This window comes from Rhineura floridana, chromosome 16, assembly GCF_030035675.1.
Source record: "Rhineura floridana isolate rRhiFlo1 chromosome 16, rRhiFlo1.hap2, whole genome shotgun sequence".
Lineage (NCBI taxonomy): Eukaryota > Metazoa > Chordata > Lepidosauria > Squamata > Rhineuridae > Rhineura > Rhineura floridana.
Window position 1 is genome coordinate 15,806,758 of NC_084495.1, and position 27,252 is coordinate 15,834,009.

Sequence of the window (27,252 nt, forward strand, 5' to 3'; positions counted from 1 at the left end):
TTATTTATTTTAAAAAGAAGAAGAGGATCCCCGTTGGGAGCGGGGATCATGGCTCTGAGCTCCAGGGCGCACGCTTTCTCCGTGGACGTTTTGGTGGGCAATTCGGGCAAGCGCAAACTTCTGGATCGGGAAGAAGTGGAGGGCTCGGCCAAGAAAGCGGCCGAGCGGGGACCCTTCCGGAAAAGCCAGGCGCCAGGTAAGTCCGCCGTTCTCCATCTCTCCCTGCCCTATGAAGTCCTAGCCAGGCAGTCGCCGGATCGTAGCTCTCTCTGGAGTTAGGGAGGCACAGCGCGAGTTTTCTCCGGCGTGTTGACTCCAGGGTAAGTCCTCCTGACTGCATTTTTGGAGCGGCCTGAGAAAAAAAGGCGCTGGCCAGAGCGCCACCCGACGCGATTCATTCTTTCCTCGGAAGTTAGTACCGCTTTGGAAGGCAGGCAGTGCGCTTAGAGTCGCACTCCAGACCCCGCACTTCCCACAGAGCAAGCTCCACTGGATTCAGTAGGACTGACTTCGGAGTTTACATGGTTACGGTTGTTCTTCTGGAAACGGAGCGCGTATTCACTCCCTCTATGTCTGACGGGGCTGAAGGGAGGCCACAGTACAGACCTGGCACAGGACCTCGCGGTTATTTCTTGCCTTCTTCGCCGGCCTGAAGGAGAATCCTGCGTCACCAATCTGGCCTGTTTCCTTTTCAATACCGCTGGCTCCAAAGACAAAGCCGAGGTTAAATAAGCAGGAGGGGAGAGCGCTGTTGCTGCTTATGGGCTTCCCATTGGGACATCTGGTTGGCCCCTGTGAGAACAGGATGCTGGACTAGATGGGTCACCGGCCTGATCTAGCAGGACTCTTCTTATGTCCTGATGGTGCTAACCATAACCAGGGGCTGTACACATGAAGGCACGAGGAGAAACGGGGGGGGGGGGGGCTTTCCAAATCCCAGTCCTGAACGGCGATCCCTAACTATGAATTCATTTATTTATTTATTGCATTTGTATACCGCCCCATAGCCGAAGCTCTCTGGGCGGTTTACAACAATTAAAAACAAATATACAAATTTAAAAACACATTTTTTAAAAAAGCAATTTAAAAACACATGCTAAAATGCCTAGGAGAAGAGGAAAGTCTTGACCTGGCCCCGAAAACATAACAGTGTTGGCGCCAGGTGCACCTTGTCAGGGAGATCATTCCATAATTTGGGGGCCACCACTGAGAAGACCCTCTCCCTAAAGGCGGAGGGGTCAGAGCCCTGCTTTGCACAGAGAGAACAGCTTCAGGAGACAAACAAAACTATGTGAGACTGGGGTGATCTCTGCACTGTTCCGGGCATCACCCCTAAACGCGATCCGTTCAGAAGACATGCACTGGGACAGATTTCAATGAAAAATCGCGCTCCGCGCGTCACTCCTTGCAAAGAAATTGCTTCAATGGAGACACTCCGTGCCGAGGGAAGAGAGGAGATTGCCCTAATTGTTTGGGGAAGGGCCACCCCTCAGTGGTAGAGTCGGGATCTGCCTTGCCTGCAGAAGGACCCAGGTTCAGTCCTCGGCATCTAGGGCTGGGAATGTGCCCAGTCTGGAAGCTTAGAGAGCTGCTGCCAGTCAGTGTTGCCAGTACTGAGCTAGGTGGAGAAATGGTTTCACTCAGTATAAGGCAGCGTCCTATATTCCTGTATACAAACCCGGGTTGGGGAGAATCTGTGGGCCTGCCGAGGTTGCTGGACTACACTCCCATCGTCCCTGACCACTGCTCATGCTGTCTGGTGTTGATGGGAGCTGGGCTCCAATAGCACCTGGAGGGCCACAGGTTCCTCATCTCTGATTTGCACCCTACTCCTCATTTATTGGCCAGCCCCCCCTCCTTGCCCCAATTTCTCTAGGAATCAAGCAGTGAAAATGGAAGGGAGGCGAGGTGCATTTGTTTGAACCGGCTGTTATGACGTCCGGGAACGGCAAAATGGAAACAGCACCCCCCGCCCCCAAAAAGTATAGGGTTCCGAGAAAACAGATTGGAGTGGCCTCCGATTTCCTCCCAGCACTGTATGAGGATTATTGGCTCTCGTTTAAAGCGCATTTGGGAAACATTTAAAGCACACGGCTGCCCCCAAAGAACCCTGGGAACTGTAATTTGTTAAGGGTGCTGGGAATTGTAGCTCGGTGAGGGATAAACTATCGTTCTCAGGATTCTTTGGAGGAAGCCATGTCCTTTCAACGTGCTTTTAAAAGTATGTGCAGATCTCTGCCTGGAAAATCGCGCCAGGGTTTCTAGTTGACGCGACACGCTAAAGCGAATGGCTCCGAACCGCCCTTGTCCTGAGTTCCTATAGAGGCCCTTCGGAAGGAAAGGAACCGACGCACGTCCCCAATTTGTGCGAACTCCTTGTCGCTCTTTTTCGTACCTCCGCGTATTTATATCCTTTCAGAAAAGAAACCCAAGGAAGACATGACTGGATCTCTCTCCGAGGAAACCAGAGAAGCGACCGGAACGATCCAAGTGGACTTACAAGGTTCGGAGCTGTGGAAAAGATTTCACGAAATCGGCACGGAAATGATTATTACTAAAGCCGGAAGGTAGGGGGGCTCTGGGGTGGCGCGCCTTGTGCCTGCGTCTGTTTCATCTTTTCAATGGAGATCACGGTAAAGAAAGCAGCAAAGTTGCTTCCCAATAAGTTGTCAGTCCGGCCTGCCTGTCAGCTGTTGCGCTAAAAATGACCACGACTGCCCCACCCTTTCCAATAAAGCCGCGTTTTGTCCTGGCTGCGTCCACACGTTACATTCTACGTTCGTGGCAGTTCCGAATTAGACTACCCAGGAAAGCATGGGCCGAGGTCTGAGCTAGGCGTGCTCTCAGGGAGTTGTGGGTTCCAGCAAATAATACTAAAGTGCAGCCCTACATCCGCTTACCTGGTAGTAAGCCCCATTGAGCAAGACTTATTTCAGAGTGCGCGTGTATAGGATTGCACTGTTTCTCTTTTTAAAAAGAAAAACGAACAAGCGGCCCCTCATCTCTGGTACATTCGCTGTTTCGTTCAGGCAGATCCTTATAGGATTAATTCGTATCCTATTTACTAGGCACACGAACCAGAGAAAGAGCTTTCCTAAGCACGCTGGTTTCAGCAAGAAATATTTCAGCTCCAGCTCAGCAGGCCTGTAGCCAGTTCACGGGGTGCGGTGGGGAACCAATAGAAATCGGGTGGAAGAGAAAAAAAATCTGAAATAAATTTAATTATTTTTTGTAAAAAAAAAAATTGGGGGAGAGAGAAAAATGTGAAGGGGGCGACTCCCATACGCCCCGCGCTACGGGTCTGTAGCTCGGCTTTCCCCTAGAAACCAATGAACAGATCTGGAGAGGGCTTCATTTGGGGTGGATCCTGCAACTCCTATTTATGTAGCTTGATCCTCTGCAAGGAGGAAGCCTCACTGTCCCTTCCCACCCACCCCTTTTTTTTTACGGAAAGAGAACTAGGAGATCCGGTGACTTTCTCTTGCCAGAGGTGACATTTTTTAAACTCAGTCCTCGATGTTTGGGGACGAATTTCCATCCATGGTGAGGAGAAACGAACACAGAACGTCTGACGGTGCCTTATACAGATCCCGATTCAGAACCGTTGTTCCAGTATATACTATTTCAGCTCTCGGGCTGGGTGTGTGGGCTGTGGTCCTTATTCAGTCCCGAACCAATGATCCTTTTAAAGTGGGAAGAAACTCCATCACTCACTCAGACACACGCATGTCTAACGCTTGGATTTAAAGCCATTTGTTTTCCTTATTGGAAAGCCAAATCTTAGTACCTAGCCATACAAAAAGAAAAGAAAGCCGCTTCCTGACTGTCAGAGTGGTACGACAATGGAACCAGCTACCTAGGGAGGTGGTGGGCTCTCCGACCCTGGAGGCATTCAAGAGGCAGCTGAATAAAGAAGGGATGCTTTAAGTTGGATTCCTGCATTGAGTTGGATTCGATGGCCTCATAGGACCCTTCCAACTCTACTATGATTCTGTGATTCTAAAGAAAAGAAAACCAGGCAAAACCAGCTCAGCTCTGGAGATATAATTTAGCGGGCTGTGTATTGTTCTGGTTGTTAATTAGCTGCTTCTTAAAACTTGCCTTGTACACTCAAACGGATGCATATCTCGCTCTCCTCTCCACCCTCTTCAGGAGCCCAAATTTTCCTCCCACCCGCCCACGATTTCTGGAACAAATTGTACAGGGGGAGGGAAAGCCCCTGGATAACTGATCTTGAGACGATGGTCACTTGGGAGCCTGAGGGGAAAAACTGATGAACTGATGGATTAGTCGGTGACCTTCCTCCCCTCTCCCTTCGCCTCCCAGCACCGAGGACACCACTAAGGAGATTTTGTGACATACAGAAAACTTAATATGGATCGCCCAAACCGGCAATACACTAACCACTTTTCTAACCCCCTTTGAAAACAAAGTTTATTCAGCACAGTATAGCTGTGCTGTTGGGGTAGGATTTTGGGGCAGAGGCCAGGGCCCACGCCACAGAATAAGCAGGAGGGCCCCCCCAAATTACCTAACTGCACCACTGATTGGATAAAATAACAACCTCTAGATCCCAATTCTTTCTCTTACTCCCCCTCCCTGAGTTACAAGCTCACCCCTCGCTGATACAGAGACAGGGCTAAAATGGCAAGCCAGCCCTCGACATTCTGTTGCACCCTTCCTTACCCCTCACCCGCAATGGCTTTTCTGAGACGATTCTTCCTTTGTTTTAGACGGATCCAGAAGCTCAGTAGATCCGAAAATATAGTCCTATTGCCAATGGGGGGGATTTGCTGTTGATTGGCCACAGAGGAAAGATAAAAAAGCAACACGTTTCCCAAGCAACGTGTCGAAGGTTTAGCGCTGACCGTTGTTGTTGTTCTTCTTGTTGTTGTTGTTATTGTTGTTGTTAATTAACCTGTGCTTCACCCATTCATTGGTCACAGGGCGGTTAGAACAATTCTTAAAAAAAATTAAAACAACTGATAAACACAAAAATTGGGTAGGTCCTAAAATATACATCTCAGGTGTCAAAGGCCAGACGCACCTAGGTGGGGAGGGAGTGCCACAACTTTTAAAAACTTTGGGAAACTAAAAAATTGTAAGCACGTTTCATTAGGCCTCCACCTGTTACCACAGGTTTGGTGTGGGGTTTTTTTGCATTTATTCTAACAGAAACCCACATACTTATTGCTTCTAATAGCCCTTTGTGCAGCATTACTCCTAATAGTAGTTACAACAGCTACTACTTGTTCTTAAGTCCCACTTGTTCAAAGTCTTACCATGTAAGGGAGCAGGCTTGCCGTTGGAATGTATTTATTTGGGTATAGACCCAGGCCCTCAGCCAGCCTAAAAATTGGGGGGGGGGAGTTTTTTCTTGTAATAAATTTAATTATTTATTTTTGTAAAAAATAAACCGATAGAAAAAGTTAGAGGCAGGGACCCTGTCCCCACCCCCCAGATCCCCCCCCCCAGACAAAATAGCAGGTGGGGTGCAACAAAATGTACAAAAGAGACAAAAAGCGATTAAAAACAATACAGATTTTACTGAAACTCCTGCCAACGTTGCAATGAATAGATTCAGGGGCTGATGCGGTGGCGCCTATTGTTAATCGACGACTGTGGGAGGTGCCTCGAGCCCCAGAGATAGAGAGGGACAAAAATGGAACCGAGAAACCAAACCGCAGATGAAATCTGCTGCTCTTCCTGTACTTCTTGAACAGGAGAATGTTTCCGTCGGTCCGAGTGAAAGTGAAAGGCCTGGATCCAATGAAACAATACTACGTCGCCATAGACGTGGTGCCGGTCGATTCCAAGCGATACAGGTAAAAGCAAGTCTTCTTTCCGTCCTTATCCTTGTTATGTAAATGTGCATAGACATTAGCAGAGATTGTCAAGGTCTGAAATGCATGTGTGCCGGGGGGTGCGTTTACCTAAGTGGCAGGCTTTTACCCTGCATTGAGATCCCTGAGACTTAAGATTTAGTAAAATAAGAAAAGCTACTTTATCTATAGAAATACATAGTAGATAAGGAAAGGCATACCTAGTTCTAGCTAACTAAGTTGGAGGCGAGAGTTGTCCTCGTGGCTCAGGAGGGAGAGAGGAGAGACAAAGGTGTCTCCTCTCTCTGGGACAAAAGGGAGGAAGGAGGAGGGAAAGAGAAGCTTCCCTCAGTATATCAGTGTGTGACGGAGGGAAGTCAGTCAGAGCACCACAGGTAAAGGTAGTCAAGCTTAGCCATCTGGAGGACCCTAACTCTATCTCCCTCCGGGAACATAAACAAAAGAACAAAACGGGAGTTGCTCTTGCCCCACTTCCAACAATCCTTTGGTACAGTAGCAGCATCAGAAAAAAAATGGGAGGGGCACAGAAGATGCAAAGTATATTTCTAGGGGGTAAAATATACTAGGGGGGCAAGCTTCTTGTTGGGAGCAGGGGTGACAGAAAAGGAGGAGCAAGGGGGGAAGCGCTCACCCCAAACAACGAACTTGCCCCCACCGAGTATATACACCGAGTGTACAATGTCAGTTAAACAAGTTAGGCTGCAATCCAATACATGTCTACTCAGAAGCAAGCTCCATTGGGTTCAATGGGACTTCCTCCCAGGCAAGTGTGTATGGGTTTGCAGCCATAAACATCAAACAGAACAACAAAAACTACACAACACAATCTATAAAATACAATTGGTAACAGAACAAAACATCCTCTTTAGTATCATCATTTTGTATAAACACTGAATATAAAATGAACTGCAAATAGAAGAAAAATGATAGCAAACATAGCAGGCTGAACAAAATATCTCCTAGGCTTCAGTAAAAAAAAATATTAAAAATAAATTAAAGTACATCAACCTTATTTTTAAACATGGTAAACTGGACAAAAGAACAACTCATTTCTTAATCCTCCTACTGGGAGGAAGGTTGGGGTAGAAATCTAATAAGTAAGTAAGGAAGTGAAATATAATAATAGCAAAATAATTAAAACAGCCAGCCCCCTTTACAATAGCAAACAGAATTTCATCCAACTACATTTGGAAGTAGATATAATTCAGTTTAGTCGAGCACACCCTTGCAAGATCAACACTCAAGCATATAAATATTCTTGAAGGCGGATGTTTCTAATGAGCATGAGCCAGCCGAAGTTAAGCTCTCTGTGGTCCCATAGAGTTCTGCCCTGCAGAAATCAGAGGCTTTAAAAGCCTGACTTCTGCAGCCCCTCCACATCTGGTCAGCTTCCTAGTCCTTTTGGGGGAACCCTCCATAGAAAGAGTCAGAGACATACTACAGGCAATGCCCCCAAACATCTACGAACTTAGCAGGGCCCTGAAATGAAAAGAACAGGGTGGTATCTGACTGTGTCATACGACCCCATTACTGACAATTATTGTTAGGATTCGACTAAGTTGTTTTACTTATTTATTTAAAATGTCAATCACTACTTGTTACACCAAAAAGGTCTTCAAGCAACTTACAACATTTTAAAGAGAATAAACGTAGGTAACTTTATTATTATAATAAAAAACTGCAATAGATTCATTACCAGCTCAACAGGGTAGAATGAAATTTGTGTAAGGAAGACATCATTGACCCCCCAAACTATGAGGGGTTGTTGCCAATAGCCAAATCCAACTCCAGGTTTGAAGGGGCCCTGAGCAAAGTGCCCTGTGGCTGGTCCCCTCCTCTGTCAGTGAGCCCTAGAGGGCTTATCTGGAGCTGGAGACTCACAGCGCTCTGAGCAGTGACAGATGACCGGGTCTAGTTACCCTTTTCCTTTCTCATAGGCAAAGCTAAACTTAAAGGGGGTGTCGGGGCTCTGGAATCTGCCCACAGATATCAGGTATTGGCACTGGCCCTGCCAATAACCTTTGGCCACTGCTACTAAATGTGATACATATCTGCATTATTAAGGTTGCTTTCCAGTTTAATAAAAAGGTTTTATTTAATCTTTGAGGAGCCAGAAGCTGTACCGGACTGTCATGAAGATGAACCTTCTGTAAAATCATCTTCTTAATGCTGAATATTGCAGAGATTAGCTGCGATACAGCATCCACTGTGCGTGTGTGTGTGTGTGTGTGTGTGTGTGTGTGAGAGAGAGAGAGAGAGAGAGAGAGAGAGAGAGAGAGAGAGATTTACCTGAAAGAAGCAGGCTGTTTCCCTGCTTTAAATCACTGAGACTTCAGATGTGGTTGGTTTTTTTTTTTAAAAAAAGCTACTTTATTTATAGAAATACATAATTGATAGGGAAGGCAGTCTAGTTCTAGTTGGAGGTTCAATGGCCAGACTTGGTCAGTGCCCCCATGCTGCAGGAGAGAGAGAAAGGCAAGATGTCTCATCTCCCTTGGCTGTTCGGAGAAGGAGAAGGAGGAGGGAGTGCTGGAGGGAGCGATCAGTTTCCCTGAGAGTATCAGTTTACAAAGGAAGGAAGACAGGTAGATGAGTGCAGGTCAGATAGACAGCCTAGCCAGCTGTCTGTGCCTCCCCTCAGGCATGTAGACTTCAACCCCAAATTTGAGTTGCATTTTTCCACACCTCCAACACTTAAATCTGTGTATACGATCCCAAACTTTGGATAAAGTTCGCAGACCTGACCACATGGTTATGAGGAAGATGACCCAGCTAGGGAACTTCTCTGGGTTATGAATCAGATCATCAAGCTGATCCCCAATCTTTATCCCCTCATTTAATCTGAAGGTATGTCTACCACAGCTCCCAATGGATGGTGGCTGGAAATACAGACCATTCCTGCATCACTCCCAGGCTTTACATCCACCCAGATTCCCCTTGCTCTGGAGAGACCTGGATGAGGCAGATCATCAGCTTTGATCGTGTGAAACTGACCAACAATGAGATGGACGACAAAGGGCATGTAGGTGTGGATTTGAAGGTGCATGTCTCTAATGGGAGGAGAAGGGAGGGATGGAGTCTTTTTGTTGGAGCAAGAAATAACTCTTAGGGATGCACTAAGACTTTCTTAAGTATGAATTTGTTGGAAGCTTTTGCATCTGGCACCCATCAGTCTATCAAAGTTTCCAGCGGAGCTCAGAACAATAATGAAATACACAGTCAAATAAGGAGTTGCCTTATACCACGCCGGACAATTGGTCCAACTAGCTCTCAGTATTATTTTCCAGCCCTGGATGCTTTGCAGCATGGAATCTAGGAAATGGCAAGAGAGAGAGGGTTCTCTACGCATGTGCAGAGTGTATTTCTTCTACCATGAGTCACTACAGTGCTGCAACAGCCACATGTATGTCCAAGGTGCCATCCCAGAAAAAGCACCCCTGGAGACCCTTTCTGATGTTGCTTTCTGCAATATCTATCCCTACTGTCTTGCTCTGGTAACATAAGGACATAGCTACATTGAAAAGATCCCATGATGGATTTCCATCTCATGCCAGTTGCCAGTGCCACCTCTCCCAGGAACTGGGGCAGCAGTGACCCTGTATGCCAGGGGTAGGAGGACTTTTCATTCCAAGGCCCACATTCCCCTGTGGGCAACCCTCTGGGGGCTGCTTGCCTGAGGCAAGCATGGCCAGGTGCAAAAGTGGGTGGAGCAATGAATGTGATTCTTACCTTTGTACAATTGGCTACATTTCAGCCATGCAGAAGTTGGAGGTTACACACACACTTATACTCCACTTTCCATCCATCCATCCATCCATCCATCCATCCATCCATCCATCCATCCATCCATCCATCCATCCATCCATCCATCCATCCATCCATCCATCCATCCATCCATCCATCCATCCATCCATCCATCCATCCGAGCGAGCAAGCAAGCAAGAGGCATTATCACAGTTCAAATATACTTTCCAGTCAGGCAAAATGCTCAAGGTTGGTGATGTGTGTCGCATGGGGAGAGTCCTGAGGACCAGACAGAAGGGCATTGAGGCCCCACATTCAGTCCCTAGGTCTGATGTTTTTAAAACAAAACAAAACAAAACAAACCTTTTTTTGGTCTTCCTTTACAGATTATTCTGCAGTCCATGCACAAATACAAACCAAGAGTCCATGTCATTGTCCAGGATTCCCGATTTGATCTGTCCCAGATCCAGTCTCTACCAGCAGCAGGGGTTCAGACCTTCTCATTTAAAGAGACTGAATTCACCACTGTCACAGCCTATCAAAACCAGCAGGTAAGTTACCTAAGAGATGCTTCTGAAATTCTCCCATTAGTTTCTCCTCAGAAGTTGCTGTTGGGGGAATTACTCAGTCTTCTTTTTATTTTTATCTGAAGTGGAACTGCTGTATTAAGAATCCTCCTTTTTAAAAAAACATAATTTTGGATGGAGCCCTGTGCATGCACAGTTTGTCATAGTTCTCAGTTCCTTCCAACCACGTCTGCCTTCTCCCTCACTCTGTGTTACAATTGGCTACACACACACCATACATTTAAAGCATACCCCCCTCCAAATGCTGGGAACTGTAATTTGTTAAGGGTGCTGGGAATTGTAGTTCTGTGAGGGGTAAACTGCAGTTCCCAGTATTCTTTTTTCAGGAGGGTGTGCTTTAAATGTACAGGGTGCATGCAGCAATTGACTCAGGCCTTACACATAGTGGTGGCCATCTCAGGCAGCAGATGCGTGTAGTTGGGCAGAGGTGATTAAGTGTTGGAGGGTATAGCTGTGTGCAGCACATGGCCTGCCCTGCACCATCTAAGCTATCGTATTGCCCTCGGGTACGGTGAAGGATTTTGTCCCATCGCCAGTGTAACACTCAGTTGCCAATCTGGTCAGCTTCTCTATATGGATTGGCGGAGGGAAACTTGTGTTTACTTCACATGTCTTGGGCCAACCCTGGGTGGATTAAATGCTGCCAAAATATCAAACTTGATGCGGATGTAAATGAATGTTGCCAATTTCAGTTTCTTTTAGTTTCTCATTTTTCCTGTCTTAAGTTTGGTTTGCCCCATATCTGCGTACTTTGAAGATTTTTTAAGTCCTCATGAACCTTCATTTTCATTCATTTTTAAAATTACATTTATATCCCACCTTTTCCTCCAAGGCGGTGTACATCGTTCTCCCCTCCTCATTTTATCCTCACAGTAACCCTGTGAGGTAGATTAGGTTGAGAGGCAATGACTGACCCAAGGTCACCCAGTGAGCTTCATGGCTGAGTGGGGACTTGAACCCTGGTTCCCCAGCTCCCAGTCCAACACTCTAACCCAGTGATTCTCGAACGGTGCGCCCAGGCACACTGGTGCGCCCTAAGAGGTGGCTAGGTGTGCCTCAAATATTATGCAAGTATATTTTAAAAACGAGAAGAAACCCGTTTGTATAGGGTAAGCAATAGTTTTCTATAGTTTAAGTTATTTTTATTCATAGTATAAAATATATTAATATATTTTTAATTTTGTACACGAAGTGCGCCAGAAATTTTTTTTAATGTTTTACAGTGTGCCCTGAACCAAAAAAGTTTGAGGACCACTGCTCTAACCACTACACTACACTGGCTGTAACAAATAATGAAACTCACTGATAACAATCCTTGTTATATCATGCTTGTGGGGTAACTTGATCGTGAACTCTATCTAGCTAGCTATGAATGACATGTTAAAATTATTTTTATTCATATTTTTTGTAATACAACAAACAACAGCCAGTGAAAAGAATACAAACAGGAGGTATGCAGAAGCCCAAATAGAGTCTTTCTTTCGGTAGATTCTTGTTTGTTTCTTGATTGAGTCCTTTCACCGCGAGCCATGGTAGCTGGTGGTTTTGGAGTTCAGTGCGTTTATGAAAGAAATGAAGCTGGACCGTGTCGCAACAAAGTCACTCTTTTGTCCTCTGGCAGTTTTTAGCCTATCTGTGAGTTTTTATCATATGTTATATATATTGTGTGGCATTTTGACCAATGAAAGTGTAAAAGGGCATAGGTGTATCAGTAAAAAAGCACAAGAAGAATGCACTCATGCATATGATCCAACCAAGACTGGTATTTTGAGGAAGTTTCCTTTTTAGAAAAGAACAATACACATATGTACACCAGTAACGGGGGGGGGGGGAGATGCAAAAGCCTACCCAGACTTGCAAAACTGATGTTTATTTTAATATGTAATTGTATTTTATGATGGAAAGTTTTAACTGCTGGTTTTATTTATATTTTGCCCTTTTTAAAAAGGTTACCTTGTTTTTCATTCTGACTTTTTATTGACCATTTTAATGTATACTTTATTTTATGTAAACAGCTTAGTGGCAGGGTTTTTTTTAACCATTTAGTGGTATTATACAGCCACGAGAGTGGCTGTATACTATAGCCAGCATGGATTTTCGCATTCCGCAATGTTAAATTGAAAATACCCCCATGCCATTCTGATGCTTCCCATAAGATCATTTCAAAACAAAACCTTACAAAAACTTATAGTCCTGAATTCAGAAACACTTGCTTAACAACCCTCTAAATTTTCATGGTGATACAAAAAACAGTCAGAGAGAATCGAGAGTTCAAAGTCTAGAGAGAGAGAGAAAAAGCCCAGATCCCTTTTGGACTTTTTTCTGTCAGAGTTCTCATAATTTGTTGAAATTCATTAAAAATCAGTCATGTTCACAGCATACCTATAATCCTATTGCTGACCTTGCCCCATACTCTGACCTTCATCTTCTGCAGTTAAAAGGTTTAAAAAATGGAACAGGTCATAGAATCATAGAATAGTAGAATTGGAAGGGGCCTATAAGGGCATCAAGTCCAACCCCCTGCTCAATGCAGGAATCCAAATCAAAGCATTCCCAACAGATGGCTGTCCAGCTGCCTCTTGAATGCCTACAGTGTCGAGGAGCCCACTACCTCTCTAGGTAACTGGTTCCATTGTTGTATGGCTCTAACAGTTAGGAAGTTTTTCCTGATGTCCAGTCGAAATCTGGCTTCCTGCAGCTTGAGCCCATTATTCCGTGTCCTGCACTCTGGGATGATCAAGAAGAGATCCTGGCCCTCCTGTGTGTGACAACCTTTCATATACTTGAAGAGTGCTATCATATCTCCCCTCAGTCTTCTGTTCTCCAGGCTAAACATGCCCAGTTCTTTCAGTGTCTCCTAGCAACTCTCAGCACCCTCCACTAACTATACTTCCTAGGATACTTTGAGAGAAGTCATGACTGTCTAAAGTGAAATAAAGGTCTGCTGTGGATGTGGCCAGTGAAGCTTTGGTTTAAATTTGGGTGGGAGGCTGCGTGTGCCTGTTGTAGAATAAAAAGGTGGGGGAAACCCTGAGAAGGAATGATACTGTTCACAATGGTTTTCTTTTGGAAAGGAAAGGGGCTTCCCCTCTGCCCAGTGCCCAGCCACCCATCCAATCGCCCCTCCCTCTTGTCCCTTCCCTTCCCCTTCCTTTCCCCCTTCCTCCCCCTCCTTCTCTGCTTCCAATCCACTCCTCCTCCCCTCCCCCTCCTCCTCCCCATGGTCAGTTTTACCTATCTTAAGCATGATTGCAGAGGAGTAAATCCCATTGAACTCAATAAGTATGCAAATGATCAGACTTGCCTTTTTCCCCTCTCCTCCCCCTTCCTCCTCTCCTCCCCTCTTCCTTCTTCCTCTTCCCCTGCCCACTCCAGCCCTCCCTCTCTCCCCCCTGGTCAGTTTTACCTATCCTAAGCATGACTGTAGGGGAGTAAATCCCACTGAACTCAGTAACCATGCAAATGATCAATCCATTCTCAGCAAACTTGCACAGGATCCCATTTCTTACATCCCATATTAAAAAGCAGAGAAATTCACTAATAGGCAAAAAACCTTGCAGTTTAAGAATGTACCTATAGCCCACAGATATTTCTATCAAACCTTCAAAAGCAGGGAAATTGGGGAGCTATAGTGAATGCACCAGTGGTGCTATAGTGAATTGTGAGTGGTGGCAACACCTGCAATCAGCCCAAATAATAGAAACAAGACATGTGCTGATCTTGTTTTAGCAGGGAGGAAGCAACAATATTAAGACAGTTGATATCGTTCAGATACTCACTTTAAATATGTCTGATTTACTTTGCAATTTTAATGAAGTTTCTTATAGGAAATCATTTTCTTTTGTTTCTGTTTCTGTGAATATGTGAAGTACAGTGATACTTTGCAAAATTTACACTAAAAACCTCCAAAAATCATTGTGGAATAATGGCACTGATTATTCTGCAGAATAGTCTCTAGTGCATATCAGGAGTGTCTCAGTTTGCACAAGATAAAACAGTGGGAGGTGAAATATATTTTAGCAAAATTCTAGTTGTGCTTTATGTTTTTAATTGACCATGCCCAGTTTGCCTAAAATGAAGTAGTTTAAACATAGCAGGCTGAAAACATGCATCTTGGGCAAGCTACGTTTGTTTTTTCTAACAGCTAGAGTCATTGCTGAAGTAGCAACATATTGTAATCAGTCTGATTTTATATCAAACTGCAGTTTCAGATTCAAATGTAAATGCATCCAAAATAGAAATAGAAACACAAAAGGCTGTCTTCACCATCAAATGACATTGACAAATACAAAGGCTTTGAAATTAATAACAATAAATTTGACACAGTTTGCTGGGATGAATAATGAGGGAAATAAAATTTTCTAGATTAGATTCTCTGTAGAAAGAATAGTAACACAGGAAAGAAGCAAAGTAAGAAGAACACTAACAAACATACAAAAACGTAATTCTCCATCTTTGGAGATGGCAGGTATTGCCACCGCTCACCATATGCTCAGAGGCACATGTGACCAAATTCTTCCAAGCTACACAGGAAGCTGATTGGACTGTGAAAGACCAACCCAAATGGTGTTTGCATTTCGACGAATTTGCAGGGCAGTACACTATCTGTGAGAGGAGGTCAGGTCTCCTGCTCTCCTGGTGCATTCACTATAGCTGCCCAGTTTCCTTCCTTTTTAAAGTTTGATAGAATATTTGTTGGCTATAGGTACGTTCTTAAACTGCAAGGGTTTTTTTTGCCTATTAGTGAATACAAATTCAGTTCAATAAATAAAAAATAAAAAGGACATAAGTGCTTGAAAGGTGCATGGAACATGTCCCAGTTGATTCTTGAAATTTTCATAGTGAAACTGGAATTCAAGAAGAGAGGAAGATAGGGCAGACCAATCCCAAAAAACAGTAGAAGAAAAAAACAAAAGAAATCCTTTCATCTTAGCATTTAGCCATATATTTAACCAATTACCTAGAGAGGTAGCGGGCTGTCCGACACTGGAGGCATTCAAGAGGCAGCTGGACAGCTGGGGTTGATGGCCTTACAGGCCCCTTCCAACTCTACTATTCTATGATTCTATAACATCCCTTCCTCTACACTCATGTATATCTAAACCTCCTAATTGAGGGAATACTTTGTGATGAAGTGGACTCTAGAGACTATGAAAAGTTCATGCTTATATGTATCATCATCATCATCAACTACTACACATCTCAAGGTGATGTAGCATAAAAACAGCAAAAAAAGTTAAACACACCAAAAACAACAGATATATTTAAAACAAAGCAAAACGAAAACAATACAAAGTAGACATCCATGGCAGAAGCCTTTTCATCCAGCTGGGAAAGCTCACTGGAACAAAAATGTCTTCAGTTGTTTCTGGGAAGTGCAGATAATGGGTGTTTGTCATGTCTCAACAAGAATGCTGTTTCATAGAACAGGGGCAGCCACAATGAAAGCTCTGCTCTGAGTTACTGTAGACCAGGCTTCTGATATCTTTGGAACTTGCAGGAGCAGCTCTCCTGCAGACCACAGTTAACTCCTGGATATACAAGGAATAAGGCAATCTCTTGTGTAACCTGGTCCTGATGCATATAGGGCCTTTTATGTTAGTACCAACACCTTGACCTTGGTCCGATAGCAGATTGGCCACCACTGCAAATATATAGTGTTAGTGTGATAATTTCTTAGCAACTCATTCTAATATTTATTGTGCTCATATGAGTGACATTCTGTCTAACACATTTCTTGAAATTCCATGGTTGACTGGTTTACAGCACTCAAATAACTCTTTCTTGGTTGTTTTGCTGAATAATGTCCATAGATAACAAAACTGAAGATAGACCGGAATCCATTTGCTAAAGGATTTAGAGACCCTGGAAGAAACAGGTAAATTATGGTTATTTATTTGTTGGGATGTCAGTCAATTAAAGACATCATAGCTCAGCCTTCACCATCCTGGTGGACTTCAGATCTTTAGGACTATGACTCCTATCAGACCCAGCCAGTGCTGGTATATACTGTAGTCCAAAACATCTGGAGAATACCAGGTTGGTGAAGGCTATCTTAGCCAGTTGATAGTATGAGTTTTACTGTAATACTCAGATATATAGTGGATTGTTACCTCTTTTTGCTTTGAGAGGGTTTTATGATTTTATATTGTATTGTAGTTTTCTATTATGTTGTATTGTAGTTTTCCAGACTCATTATACATAAATTTAATTATACAGCCACAAGAGTGGCTGTATACTATAGTCAGCATGGATTTTTCGTGTTCTGCAATGTTAAATTGAAAATACCCCTCCATTGCCATTCTGATGCTTTCCATAAGATCATTTCAAAACAAAACCTTACAAAACGTATAGTCCTGAACTCAGAAAAGCTTACATAAAAAGGTAAAGGTGTCCCCGCACTTATAGTGTGAGTCGTTTCCGACTCTTAGGGTGACGTCTTGCGATGTTTACTAGGAAGACCGTATATATGGGGTGGGATTGCCAGTTCCTTCCCCGGCCTTTCTTTACCCCTCAGCATATGCCGGGTACTCATTTTACCGACCATGGATGGATGGAAGGCTGAGTGGACCTCGACCCCTTTTACCGGAGATTCAACTTCCTCCTTCCGTTGGAATCGAACTCTGGCCATGAGCAGAGCTTTGGCTGTGTTGCCGCTGCATACCACTCTGCGCCACGGAGGATCTAGCTTACATAACAACCCTCCAAATTTTGATGGTGATACACAAAACAGTAAGAGAGAATCAAGAGTCCAAAGTGTAAGAAGAGAGAGAGCAAAACCAGAGCCCTTTTGGACTTTTTTCCTTTCAAGGAAAATTTGTTGAAATTCATTAAAAATCAGACATGTTCACAGAGTACCTGTAATCCTATTACTCACCTTGCCCCATACTCTGACCTTCATCTTCTGCAGCTTAAAAGTTAAAAAAATGCCTGGCTCATTTTTAATTAATTTAAGAAATTTAGCATTGAACTCAATGATAAGGCTGGGCATGCTCAGTAAGAGCCAACTGTCAGTGTTTTAAAAGCCAGACTCACAGCTGCTTGGCATGCCTAATCTGGGGGCCAAACCCACACCAGACCTTTATTTCACTTGAAACAGTCATCACTTCCCCCAAAGAATCCTGGGAAGTGTAGTTTGTGGTGCTGAGAGAAGACTCCTATTCTCTTGACAGAGCTCCAGTGGCCAGAGTGGTTTAACAGTCAGGCAGTCTGATTGAAGCTCTGTTTAAAAAACAGTATTTTATATTTATTTCTAATTTTTAAATGTATGCCCCTGAAATAACAGTTGCTGGGAATCACAAGTGGGGAGAGAGCTGTTGTGCTCAAGTTCTGCTTGCAGGCATTCTGAAGGCATCTGGTTGGCAACTTTGAGAGCAGGGTGGGCCTGTGGTCTGATCCAGCAACAAGGCTCTTCTTATGTTAACCAGCAAGATTAATTAGTTGCAGTCCGATTTGTGTCAGAAACTACTTTCATATGTATTTATTATTAATTAATTTATTAGGTTTGTATCCTGCCCTTCTTCCCACTAGGAGCCCAGGGTGGCAATACATGTATAACAAAGGCAGCAATATATGCCCAGTATTTACTTACTGTTGATTTTAATGTTCTAATGTAACTATATGTTTTTATTATGTACATCGCCCAGAGTGGCTGGACAACCAGCCAGATGGGTGACTAATAAATCTAATAAATAAATAAATAAATAAATTACAAAGGATTCATTTTTTGCCAGAATCTCCAGACCACCCAGGAAATCTTGGATGTTCATCAGAGCGTCTAAAGCACACTCCCCTTCCAAAACAACCCTCCCTACTTACTGGGGGACAAACTAGTTCAGGGGTTCTCAAACTGTGGTCCACGAGCTTCATTCAGGTGGTCTGTGGCATGCCTGCATTGAATATTCATAGTGATTTTAAGGGTATTTTTATTGCTTATTTTATTTTATACTGTATTTTATTGCGTTACCATTTTAATTCTATGGCATGAAGATTGTAATACAACAGAATACAATATAAGAAAGAAAACAAGCAATAAAATACAATTTAAAAATCATGCAGCATCTAGCACAGCACATTACAATTGCTACAACCAGCAGAAAAATCCCTAAGTGGTCTGCCAAGCATCAACAATTTTCAGTTTATAAATCCACATTTTGCTATGTGTGGGCAATCTCTCAATGCCTTGTTTATTTGTTCAGCACCAAAAAGTTCTCTTGTTTCTTTTCATCAAATTTGCTGGATGATGAGGCTTCTCCACCACTGGTGCGCATGAGATAGGGATGGAAAGATCTATCCATTTCAGTTTTCTCTGTTTCTCATTTTTTTCTAATCTCCACACTTCTGCGGCAATTTTTGATTTTTTTTTTAAATCCTCATGAAAATTCTCCAGCATTTTACTGCAAATTTCTCCTAATAAACACATTTTTTGTAGGCAGCTTTGACTAATGTACACATTTTGACAAGCCATTTCTCATCATATAATGCATTTCTGTATGTTAGTTTTAACTATATATTCATTTTTATGTACACTTTCCCCTAACAAATGCATTTTTGTAAACATAATTTGGTTGGTTGGTGAACTGCACTGGCAAATTCGAATAAGTGCGAATTTTGAAGAATGGGTGTATTTTGGAAAGAGTAAATTTGATAGACTCAACTTGAAACGCTAACTGAATTGAATTTCTCAACCACCCCTAGCATGAGGAGAGGTCAATCTTAGTGCGGAAACTTGCATGTGGATTGCCAGAACTGAGGCCAGTCAAACGTAAATCCACATTTGGTGTATAGTAGTGGATAGTTTCAGACATTGACAGTCTTGGCAACAACCCTGATCAGCCTTTCCCAACCTTTGGGTCCCCAGGAATTGTTGTACTACAACTCCCATCAGCCCCAGCCAGCATGGCCAACGGTCAGGAATGATGGGAATTGTAGCACAGTGACATCTAGGGACCCATACTTTGGGAAAGGCTGTCCTACATGTGTTGTGGTGTGGGCCCTGTCCTCCTAGGACCACATGCAAGAAATAAAGTGTGGCCTAGGTGGATGCTTTGCCTAAATTCTGTGCACCAAAAAAGGAGGGTGGAAATTAGATTGCTTCCATAATTGTTCACATGCAGTAGTGTAATGGCTAATTCAGAAGTGCAGGGTCCCTTGATGATAGGCACACCATACCCTCTCATAGCCATGCCCCCAGGATTCTGTTTCTTCTGCAATTACAGAATTATAGAACCAGAATAAAAGTGCTGTGTGCATAGGCACACACCCCTTCTCAATCTCTCTTTCTGGGGACTAAAAGTTGCCAGAAATATTTTTATATTAAAAATTCTGAAATGAAAGCAAGTGTGGCACTAGGAGTTGGGAGACCAAGGTACTTTGCCATGAAGCTCATTCTTCCCTTACTCTAGGAGTCAATCAGCATGAAAGGGGAGGTGTGTGTTAGCTCCTAAGAAGAGTCTTCTCAGTGACTGTCTCACCTCCTTCCATTCTGATTGGCTCCAATCAGCATGAAAGGACGAGGAAACAAGGGCAAGGGAGAAGACTCTTCTCAGTGGCAAATATGGTCCCCTTTCATGCCAGTTGGCTTATACACAGGGACTCTGCTGGGACCCTGCTCCCAAAAAGAGTAAGGGGTCTATGACCCCCTGATCCTGGACAACTACACCTCTGTTCACATCTTATTTCTTATGTGCAGTTGTGAGCAGGTCAGTTTGGCCCCTCTGCCTTGCATGCTTTATATCATCACATTTGTCAGTATCTGAACCAGCCTTCAGTACATATTCCCATGCAAGCACTAGTCTAATGTCCAGGATTTTGCTTTGCAGAGGAGTATTGGATGGACTTCTGGAATCATATCCATGGAGACCCTCACTTACACTGGATTTTAAGTCATTTGGTGCAGAAAGTCAGGGTGAGTACTGAATCCTCATCTGGTTTTGAGATCATTACGTTGAACTCTAGCAACAGTGCTACGTCCTTCCACAACTACAACTCAATCAATGCTTTAGAAGCTTTGGCCTCGACACTTGGAGTAAAGACACTAGGTTTGATGATCCACCTCCTGTTTACGATCCATGCAAATTTGGTGGGGTTTTTTAGTCTTCTGGGCTAGAGTTACAACTCTATGGCATTATTAAACAACCCCCCTACAAAAGGTTCACAGAGGCGGGTGTTTATGCATCTTACCTTGCAGCATGGCAGAGCAGTGGACTTTTCATTTTTAATTGCTTGGAGGAGAAGCAGAGCTCCTCTGGCTTGTAGTCTGCAGTTGCCATTTTGTTTCCCCCACAGAGCCATGGACATTGCCTTGGTTTGGTAGCCACCATAAAACCATGGAAGTAATTTTTTTCTCCCACAAAGCCCTAGACAGATGCAAAGTCCAGGCTGTTGGGGAAAATGCAGTGATAGCCACCAGCCCTTATCCTCCCTGGGACTGGTGAGGGTAGTCAGGTACCAGTATGATGGGTCTTATGAGGACACTGGGATGCCAACAGCTGCCTGGGCATGGGTCTGATTATCCCCATGAGGGGCTGACTGAGAGTGACTTGCTTAAGACCCACCTAATACTGGGGTGAGATGACGATGGACCTCCAGATATTATTAGACTCCTGCTCCCATCAGCCCCAGCTAGCATGGCCAATGAGCAGGGATGATGAGAGTTGTAGTCCAGCTTCTTCTAAAGGGCTACATGCCCTTCAACCCTGACCTAATGACTTTGTGGTATAGGCAAGAGTTGAACCAAGGATTTTTCTGGTTCACAGCTCAACCTTATTTAGCCTAATCTCAGGGCTGTTTACATGGAAGTAAGTCTCACTACAGAACCAGCCCAAGACACCTGAGGCAAAGGATGAGATGGTGCCCCACCACCTATTCTGTGTACAGAAGCTGAGTGGACTGGCAGATGAATCTTATTTCAGTGCTGGCAACAGGATTGCATCCTCCACTATACCTGAGGATAGCAGGCTAATTTTGGGAAGGACCATAGAGCATCTGCCTTTCATGAAGATCTCAGGTTCCATCCATGGTGAACTGATGGAACAATGATCTGACTCAGTATATGTTCCTGTATGGTGCATGACATGTGTGGCCAAGAGACCTCTGATCATCAGCAAAGAGGAATGACCAGGGGCTCAGGACTAGTGTGGGGGTGCTGCCACTTCTGCTCCCCAGCAGCTGCCACCTGAGGAGATTGCCTCATTCATGATAGAGCTGGCCATTTCTTGCTCTGTCCAATGAGACTTTAGTTTCTATGCTGCTACATAAGCTCAGTGGATCAACACCACTTTTAGTTATATGTGATCCTTACGAGATGGAAAGCCATAATAATTTCATTCTGAAAGCTAAAATATTTGCTGGTTTGGGGATGCCAAGCAGGAGGGGCATGCTATTTCAACATTTCTTTTTCATCAACCCAGCAAAGAGAGAGCTGTTGCATCTTTGGGGCCTGCGGGCAGTTTGCCCTTTGACAATCCTCGGTCTTTGGTTTCTTCTGAGCCTGACTGATTAATCAAAGGCAAATTTTTATTAGCTTTAGCTCATTAATCTATCAATTAAATTGCCCAAAGCTTTCAGCCTGGATAAATACCAAGATTTACATTCTGGGGAGATAATTACACACTCTTGATTGCAAGGAACATTCATTCCACATTAAACCCGCTCCAAAGAGTGTGGGAATGGCATAATGGAATTTTTTTTTTTTAACATGGTAAAAGAGTCAAATAAGGCAGGTCAAAGAACTTATCACAGCACTCTCCCTCTCCCTCAAAAATTGACACCATGAACCAGTTGCAGCAAAGAGTTCTTAGTGGAATTTCTATGGATCTGTCAAATTGCATTTATTATTATTATTATTATTATTATTATTATTATTATTATTATTATTATTATCTGTATTTATACCCCGCCCTTTTTCCAAACTGGAACTCAAGGCAGCTTCCAGATAAAAACAAGTACACATCATTAAGAACCTATAAAAATATAAAACATATAAACATTTCTCAAACCCGTTGCACATATCGTCATTTCCCTTAGGATAATAGTTTTCCAATACCTTTGGAGATGAATTTTTGCAATGCTACTTTTATTTTACACCATGCAGTTCCTCTGTCCTGAGTAAAAAGGTATCTATTATTGTTTTTTAACCATGGAAGTGATTAGTGCACCAGCCTTAAACACAGGTTAGTCAGAAAAGATTGCGATGGGGATGTACACGATAAATCATTTACATTTTTATTCATGTTTAATTGAAAGATGTTCACTGCAGTCATAGAATTATAGAATAGTAGAGTTGGAAAGGGCCTTTAAGGCCATCAAATACAACCCTCAGTTCAATGCAGGAATCCAAGTTAAAGCAGACGCCAGATGGCTGTCCAGCTGCCTCTTGAACACCTCCACTGTTGGAGAGCTTGCCATCTCCCTAGGTAATTGGTTCCTCTGTTGTCCTGCTTTCGTGATATTCAATCAAAATCTGGCTTCCTGTAACTTCACTGGGTGGCCTTGGACCAGTCACACAATCTCAGTCTAACCTACCTCACTGGGTTGTTGTGTTTAGAGGATAAGGGGTAGGAGCAGAGAATATTGTTAAGCCACTCTGTACTCCTTGGGGGAAGGGCAGGGTAAAAATGTAACAAACAAACAATACTGGTGGCATTAAAGCACTTGAAATCTACAGGATCATAAATGGTAAAACACACTCCTAGCATTAAATGTAATTTTGTACGCAGTTTTGATTAATGTACACCTTTTTCCAAGCTGTTTCCATTAATATACTTCATTCCTGTATGTTATTTTCACTAATACATTTATTTTTATGCACATTTACCCCAATCTATGCATTTTTGTAAACCTTGCTTGGTTGGAGAACTACATCACAAAATTCAGATAAGTGCAGATTTTGAACAATAGCTGTGTTTTAGTTCTATTGTTTTGGGAAGTGCAAATTTGATAGATGTGCTTTAAATGTGAATTGAATCAGATTTCTCTCCCATTCTTAGGCAATCAGGAATGGCATGCAGGCAAGTGAGCAGGCCAAAGGAGGATGGATGGGACACTTCAGCCCATCCTTCTTTCTCTCCAAAGTATAAACCAAGTGGTTTGGCAGTGGGAAACTCCTTCCTCTGTGCTCTGCATTTTTCCCTTGCAAAAATTATTAATATTAATACCTGTATTTTGAAAGGAAATATCAATATTATGAGATATTGATATCTTGAAAGGAAATATTTATAAATATCAATATTTTAGAGGCAGACTTTATATATATTCCAAGATGCATTTCAAAATTTGTATTGTAGAATAAAATGTAGTTAGCAATGTGATGCAATATTTAAATGTGCCTTTTTGATAAGATTAAAACAAGATCAAAACCATATAAGATTATATATGCATGTTTGAGATTTTATAAAAAAATGAGATTATTTATTCATTTATGAGGAATATTTATAGGCTGCTAAGCATCACAATAGTACCACAGCAATAGACTACAGTATACAACAATAAAAATAAAGCAGGTAAAAGCAGGTAAAATGGTTTTGAAAAAACATCAAACACTGCCTGTGAGTAAACATCCTTCTTAGAAAGCCTATAAAAATGAAATGTGGGTTATTTTGCATGTGATGAAACACAGTGTCAAGCCCTAATGCAGAAACAGGAGAGAACAGGCTTATGAATGAACACATGCAAAATTGACATGGATCAGAAACAGAGTGCTCCATCCACCCAAGAGCCAGGAGGTCAAAGAGAAAGGAAAAGTCCTAGCCTGAACAGGAAGTCTCTGTAGCTCTTCATGTTGCGGAGAGCCAATGGCTGACCTGGGTGGTGTCACTAGAGTACCTTGGACCTTTTTACAGTGTAGGGAGTGTGGGGGCTGGTGTCATTTGGTACTTGTAGGACAGACGACGGGGAGGGCCACAGTAGCTGGAGTCAGAGCCAATGACAGGCAGAGACAACTAATTCTAGTTTTGTCTCCATCCTCCTCCCTGCTGAGTTCTACAAGGGCAACATTGAAACTAAGGAGGAGGAAACTGCTACCCCTTGGAGCGATTGCAAGTAAGAAGGCAGCCTGGTGGGGCAATGCCCCATTTGACCAAATGGATCAGGCTCCGTTGAGTCTAGGGCAGGGGGAGGACATTTTTTCAGCCTGATGGCTACAGTCTCTCATGGACGACCTTCCAGAGCCAGCGGTGGGCAGGGCCAGAAGCAAAAGTGGGAGGAGCAACAGATGAGCCTCTATTCTGGAGGCTACTTTCTAACAGCCAAATACATAGTCCTGGAGGGCCACATTCAGCCCCAGCTCTGAAGTTTCCTAAGGCTGGTTGGGAAACTCCAACCTATTGCCCTGTCAGCTTATAATATGGAGCAGCTGAGGAGAGAGCTGGAAGTTCCTGTCAGTTGCTGCAGAAGTTCCCAACGTTGGATTCCCTGTACTTTATGAGAGAGGGCTTCCAGAAGATCTGTTTATTGAGCATTCATTCTGATCTGTTTGCAGGGAGATTGGACAACAGTAGCTATTTAATGAGCATTCATTCCGATTGTTCACTGAATCATTCCGATTCAGGGGCAGCTGGTGGCTCCATGTCAGTGGGGCAGTGGGATCCACTCCAGGTTTTATTCCAAATTTTCAACTAGCTGTTCAGAGTGCATTCCACTGCCCCACTGACATGGAGCCAGCAGCCATCGCTATTCCAATTTGTTTCTCCAGAGGCTGGGTAATGTTGCATCAAAGGAGGTGTTCTACACTTCCCAGTACATTCTCCTATCACTTTCCTTATTGCAAAAAGTCTGATCTTGGGGGGGGGGATTGGGTTTGTTGTGCAAGAGCTCCCAATAACTGTGCAGACTGAATTTTCCAGCATGTGATTGAATCCCACTGGAAAATAGCAACTATCTGGAACTGCCCAAAGAGAGAGAGAGAGAGAAAGGGGGTGTCTTTTCTGTGCTATCCCTTAATGACATGATTTTGCTTGCCTTATTATAGGTGGAAGTCCTGGCTCTTCCCCTGTGACACCAACTGGGGGGACCCTGTCTCCTCTCAGCTCCCTCCTGTCCCCTCCTTGCTCACCTCCAACACTCCACCTGTCAACAAACAACCTCGGAATGTCGTGCCCAGAATCTTACCTCCACCCCCTTGGTCTCCCCATCTGCTACAAGATTTGCCCTACCAGCTTTTTAAGACAGCCTGCGCTGATGTTTCCAAGCCACCCCAAGCTGGGAAATGCCGCCAGCCCTCCCCTTTTGCCTCACTTTATGGTGGAGATGCCCACACTGTCTTCCTTGAGCATAACCAACGTCAAAAGTGGCAAAGCGGAAGACTTAAACGGACCAAGCCCCCCAGGGCCCAGTTCTGCTGCTCATATGCTATATGGCTTGCATGCATCTGGAAACATTTTCCCATCAAGTCCCATTACCAGGGAAGCCCTTAATTGTGCCTTACATCCCCCATATGGTTTTTACGGTTATAACTTTTCAATGCCATCCAGGTTGATGAACGCAGCGGGACATTTCAAAGGAAATGATGGCATGCCATCCCCTCTCCGAGAGAGCAGGTGCAACCACTCTCCCTGGCCTTCTGCTATTAACCACTGCCTCTAATGGGACTCTGAACAGCTTGAAAGCCATGGCCTGGCCGACCCTCACACAACTTCCAGCTGGTGGATTGTTGACTGTGGACTATGGGGCACTTCATAATGTGGTGAACTGAGCAAAACATTGGTGTCTTGAAATTCTCCACGTTATTCGCTAGCAGTGAAAGTGTGTGTGTATGTATGTGTGTGTTTTGGGGAGCATTTTGCTGAATATTTTCTGGAAGGGCAAAATTCTCCAAAGGTTTCTTGGGGAGGGAGACTCACCAAGAATGAGACAGAGCGTCTGTGTTGAGCCCAGCCACCATTTTGGATCCTCCGCCGGGCCCCTGATATAGCAATGCAGTGACATTCCAGGACGAGGGGAGATAGCTGCTGGGACAGGGAGAGGTGGAGAATATTTGACAAAATGGCTTTCTCTTTTGTGGGGGGTAGCTTGGGAAATAAATCTCTCAGAGAATTCCTCTGCTCACCTTCCCCCCCAAAATAAGCATTTTGAGACATTTTGACCTAGCTCTGCCCAAGCTGCCATACTGATGAGATGTCAAGGGCCCATCTGTCCTTGTAATATCTACATAGAATATGGAAGGCATTGAAATAGGAAACTTGTGTATGTGTGTGTGTGTGTGAGAGAGAGAGAGAGAGAGAGAGAAAGAGAGAGAGAGAGAGAGCAGTTCTTTTACTCAGTCGTTTTAAGGGCCTGGGTAAAAATTTAAGTTGGACCTTTTTAATATTTGCACTTTGCAGCAGAATTTTAGCATCATGAGATTACAGATATGTAAAGTGATCTGAAGGTTATTTTCATGAGACTCTGTGCCTTCCTCATTCCTTCAAAGGTTACTTTGAGAATATCTTTGCATACTCAAATTGATTTCACAGGTCTTTTAAAGGACTGATGCTTCAGGGTCTCTTTACCCCTGCCTCTGATCATTCTTCACTGAGTAAAGCACTTACGCGCATTGTCCCACTCTCTGCCCTCCATTGCTATGAACTGTTCATTAGCATCTTCAATGTAAAGTGTCCTAGGCCTGTTTCTAGATGGTCAGTCTGTGTTTGGGTTGTACCACTTCAGATTTCAGGCAGGGGAAGTCACATGAATGCATTTCTCCATCTATACGTTCCAAAAAGTGCCTTGCACATAGAAAATTAGCATGCTAGGGGAAATTCAAGGCCAGACCCCTTTTTTGGTTATTTACTTTTCTACATGGAGGGAGCTATCCTGAATGGAGGAGCATTCAGTCATGTGAGCCCCCACCCCCCAGGATGGGCAAATCAGTCTGTATTGGTTTCTCTGCATTGTCCATTCTTCCAGTCTAAAGTTAAATTGTACACATTTCCACTTTTTTTCCAAAAAGTCCTCATGAAAATTGATCAGCATTTCACTGTGGATTTCTCCAAGCATTTTTGTATGCTATGTTGCCTAATATACACATTTCTGCAAAGCATTTCCCCCTAATATAATGCATTTTTGTATGTTGTCTTCACCAATATGTGTATTTACATATA

General features: G+C 43.6%; 1 protein-coding gene across 1 annotated transcript; it reads left to right on the forward strand.

The window, feature by feature from the left end:
• On the forward strand, window positions 1-26,504 carry TBX22 (T-box transcription factor 22). The gene is made up of 8 exons (XM_061598426.1): window positions 1-196; window positions 2,420-2,567; window positions 5,724-5,825; window positions 8,691-8,865; window positions 9,974-10,138; window positions 15,988-16,052; window positions 19,996-20,081; window positions 25,143-26,504. Exons 1-8 carry the CDS (start codon window positions 49-51, stop codon window positions 25,754-25,756), a joined length of 1,503 nt encoding a protein of 500 aa, XP_061454410.1. The 5' UTR covers window positions 1-48; the 3' UTR covers window positions 25,757-26,504.
• The last annotated feature ends 748 nt before the right edge of the window (window positions 26,505-27,252 follow it).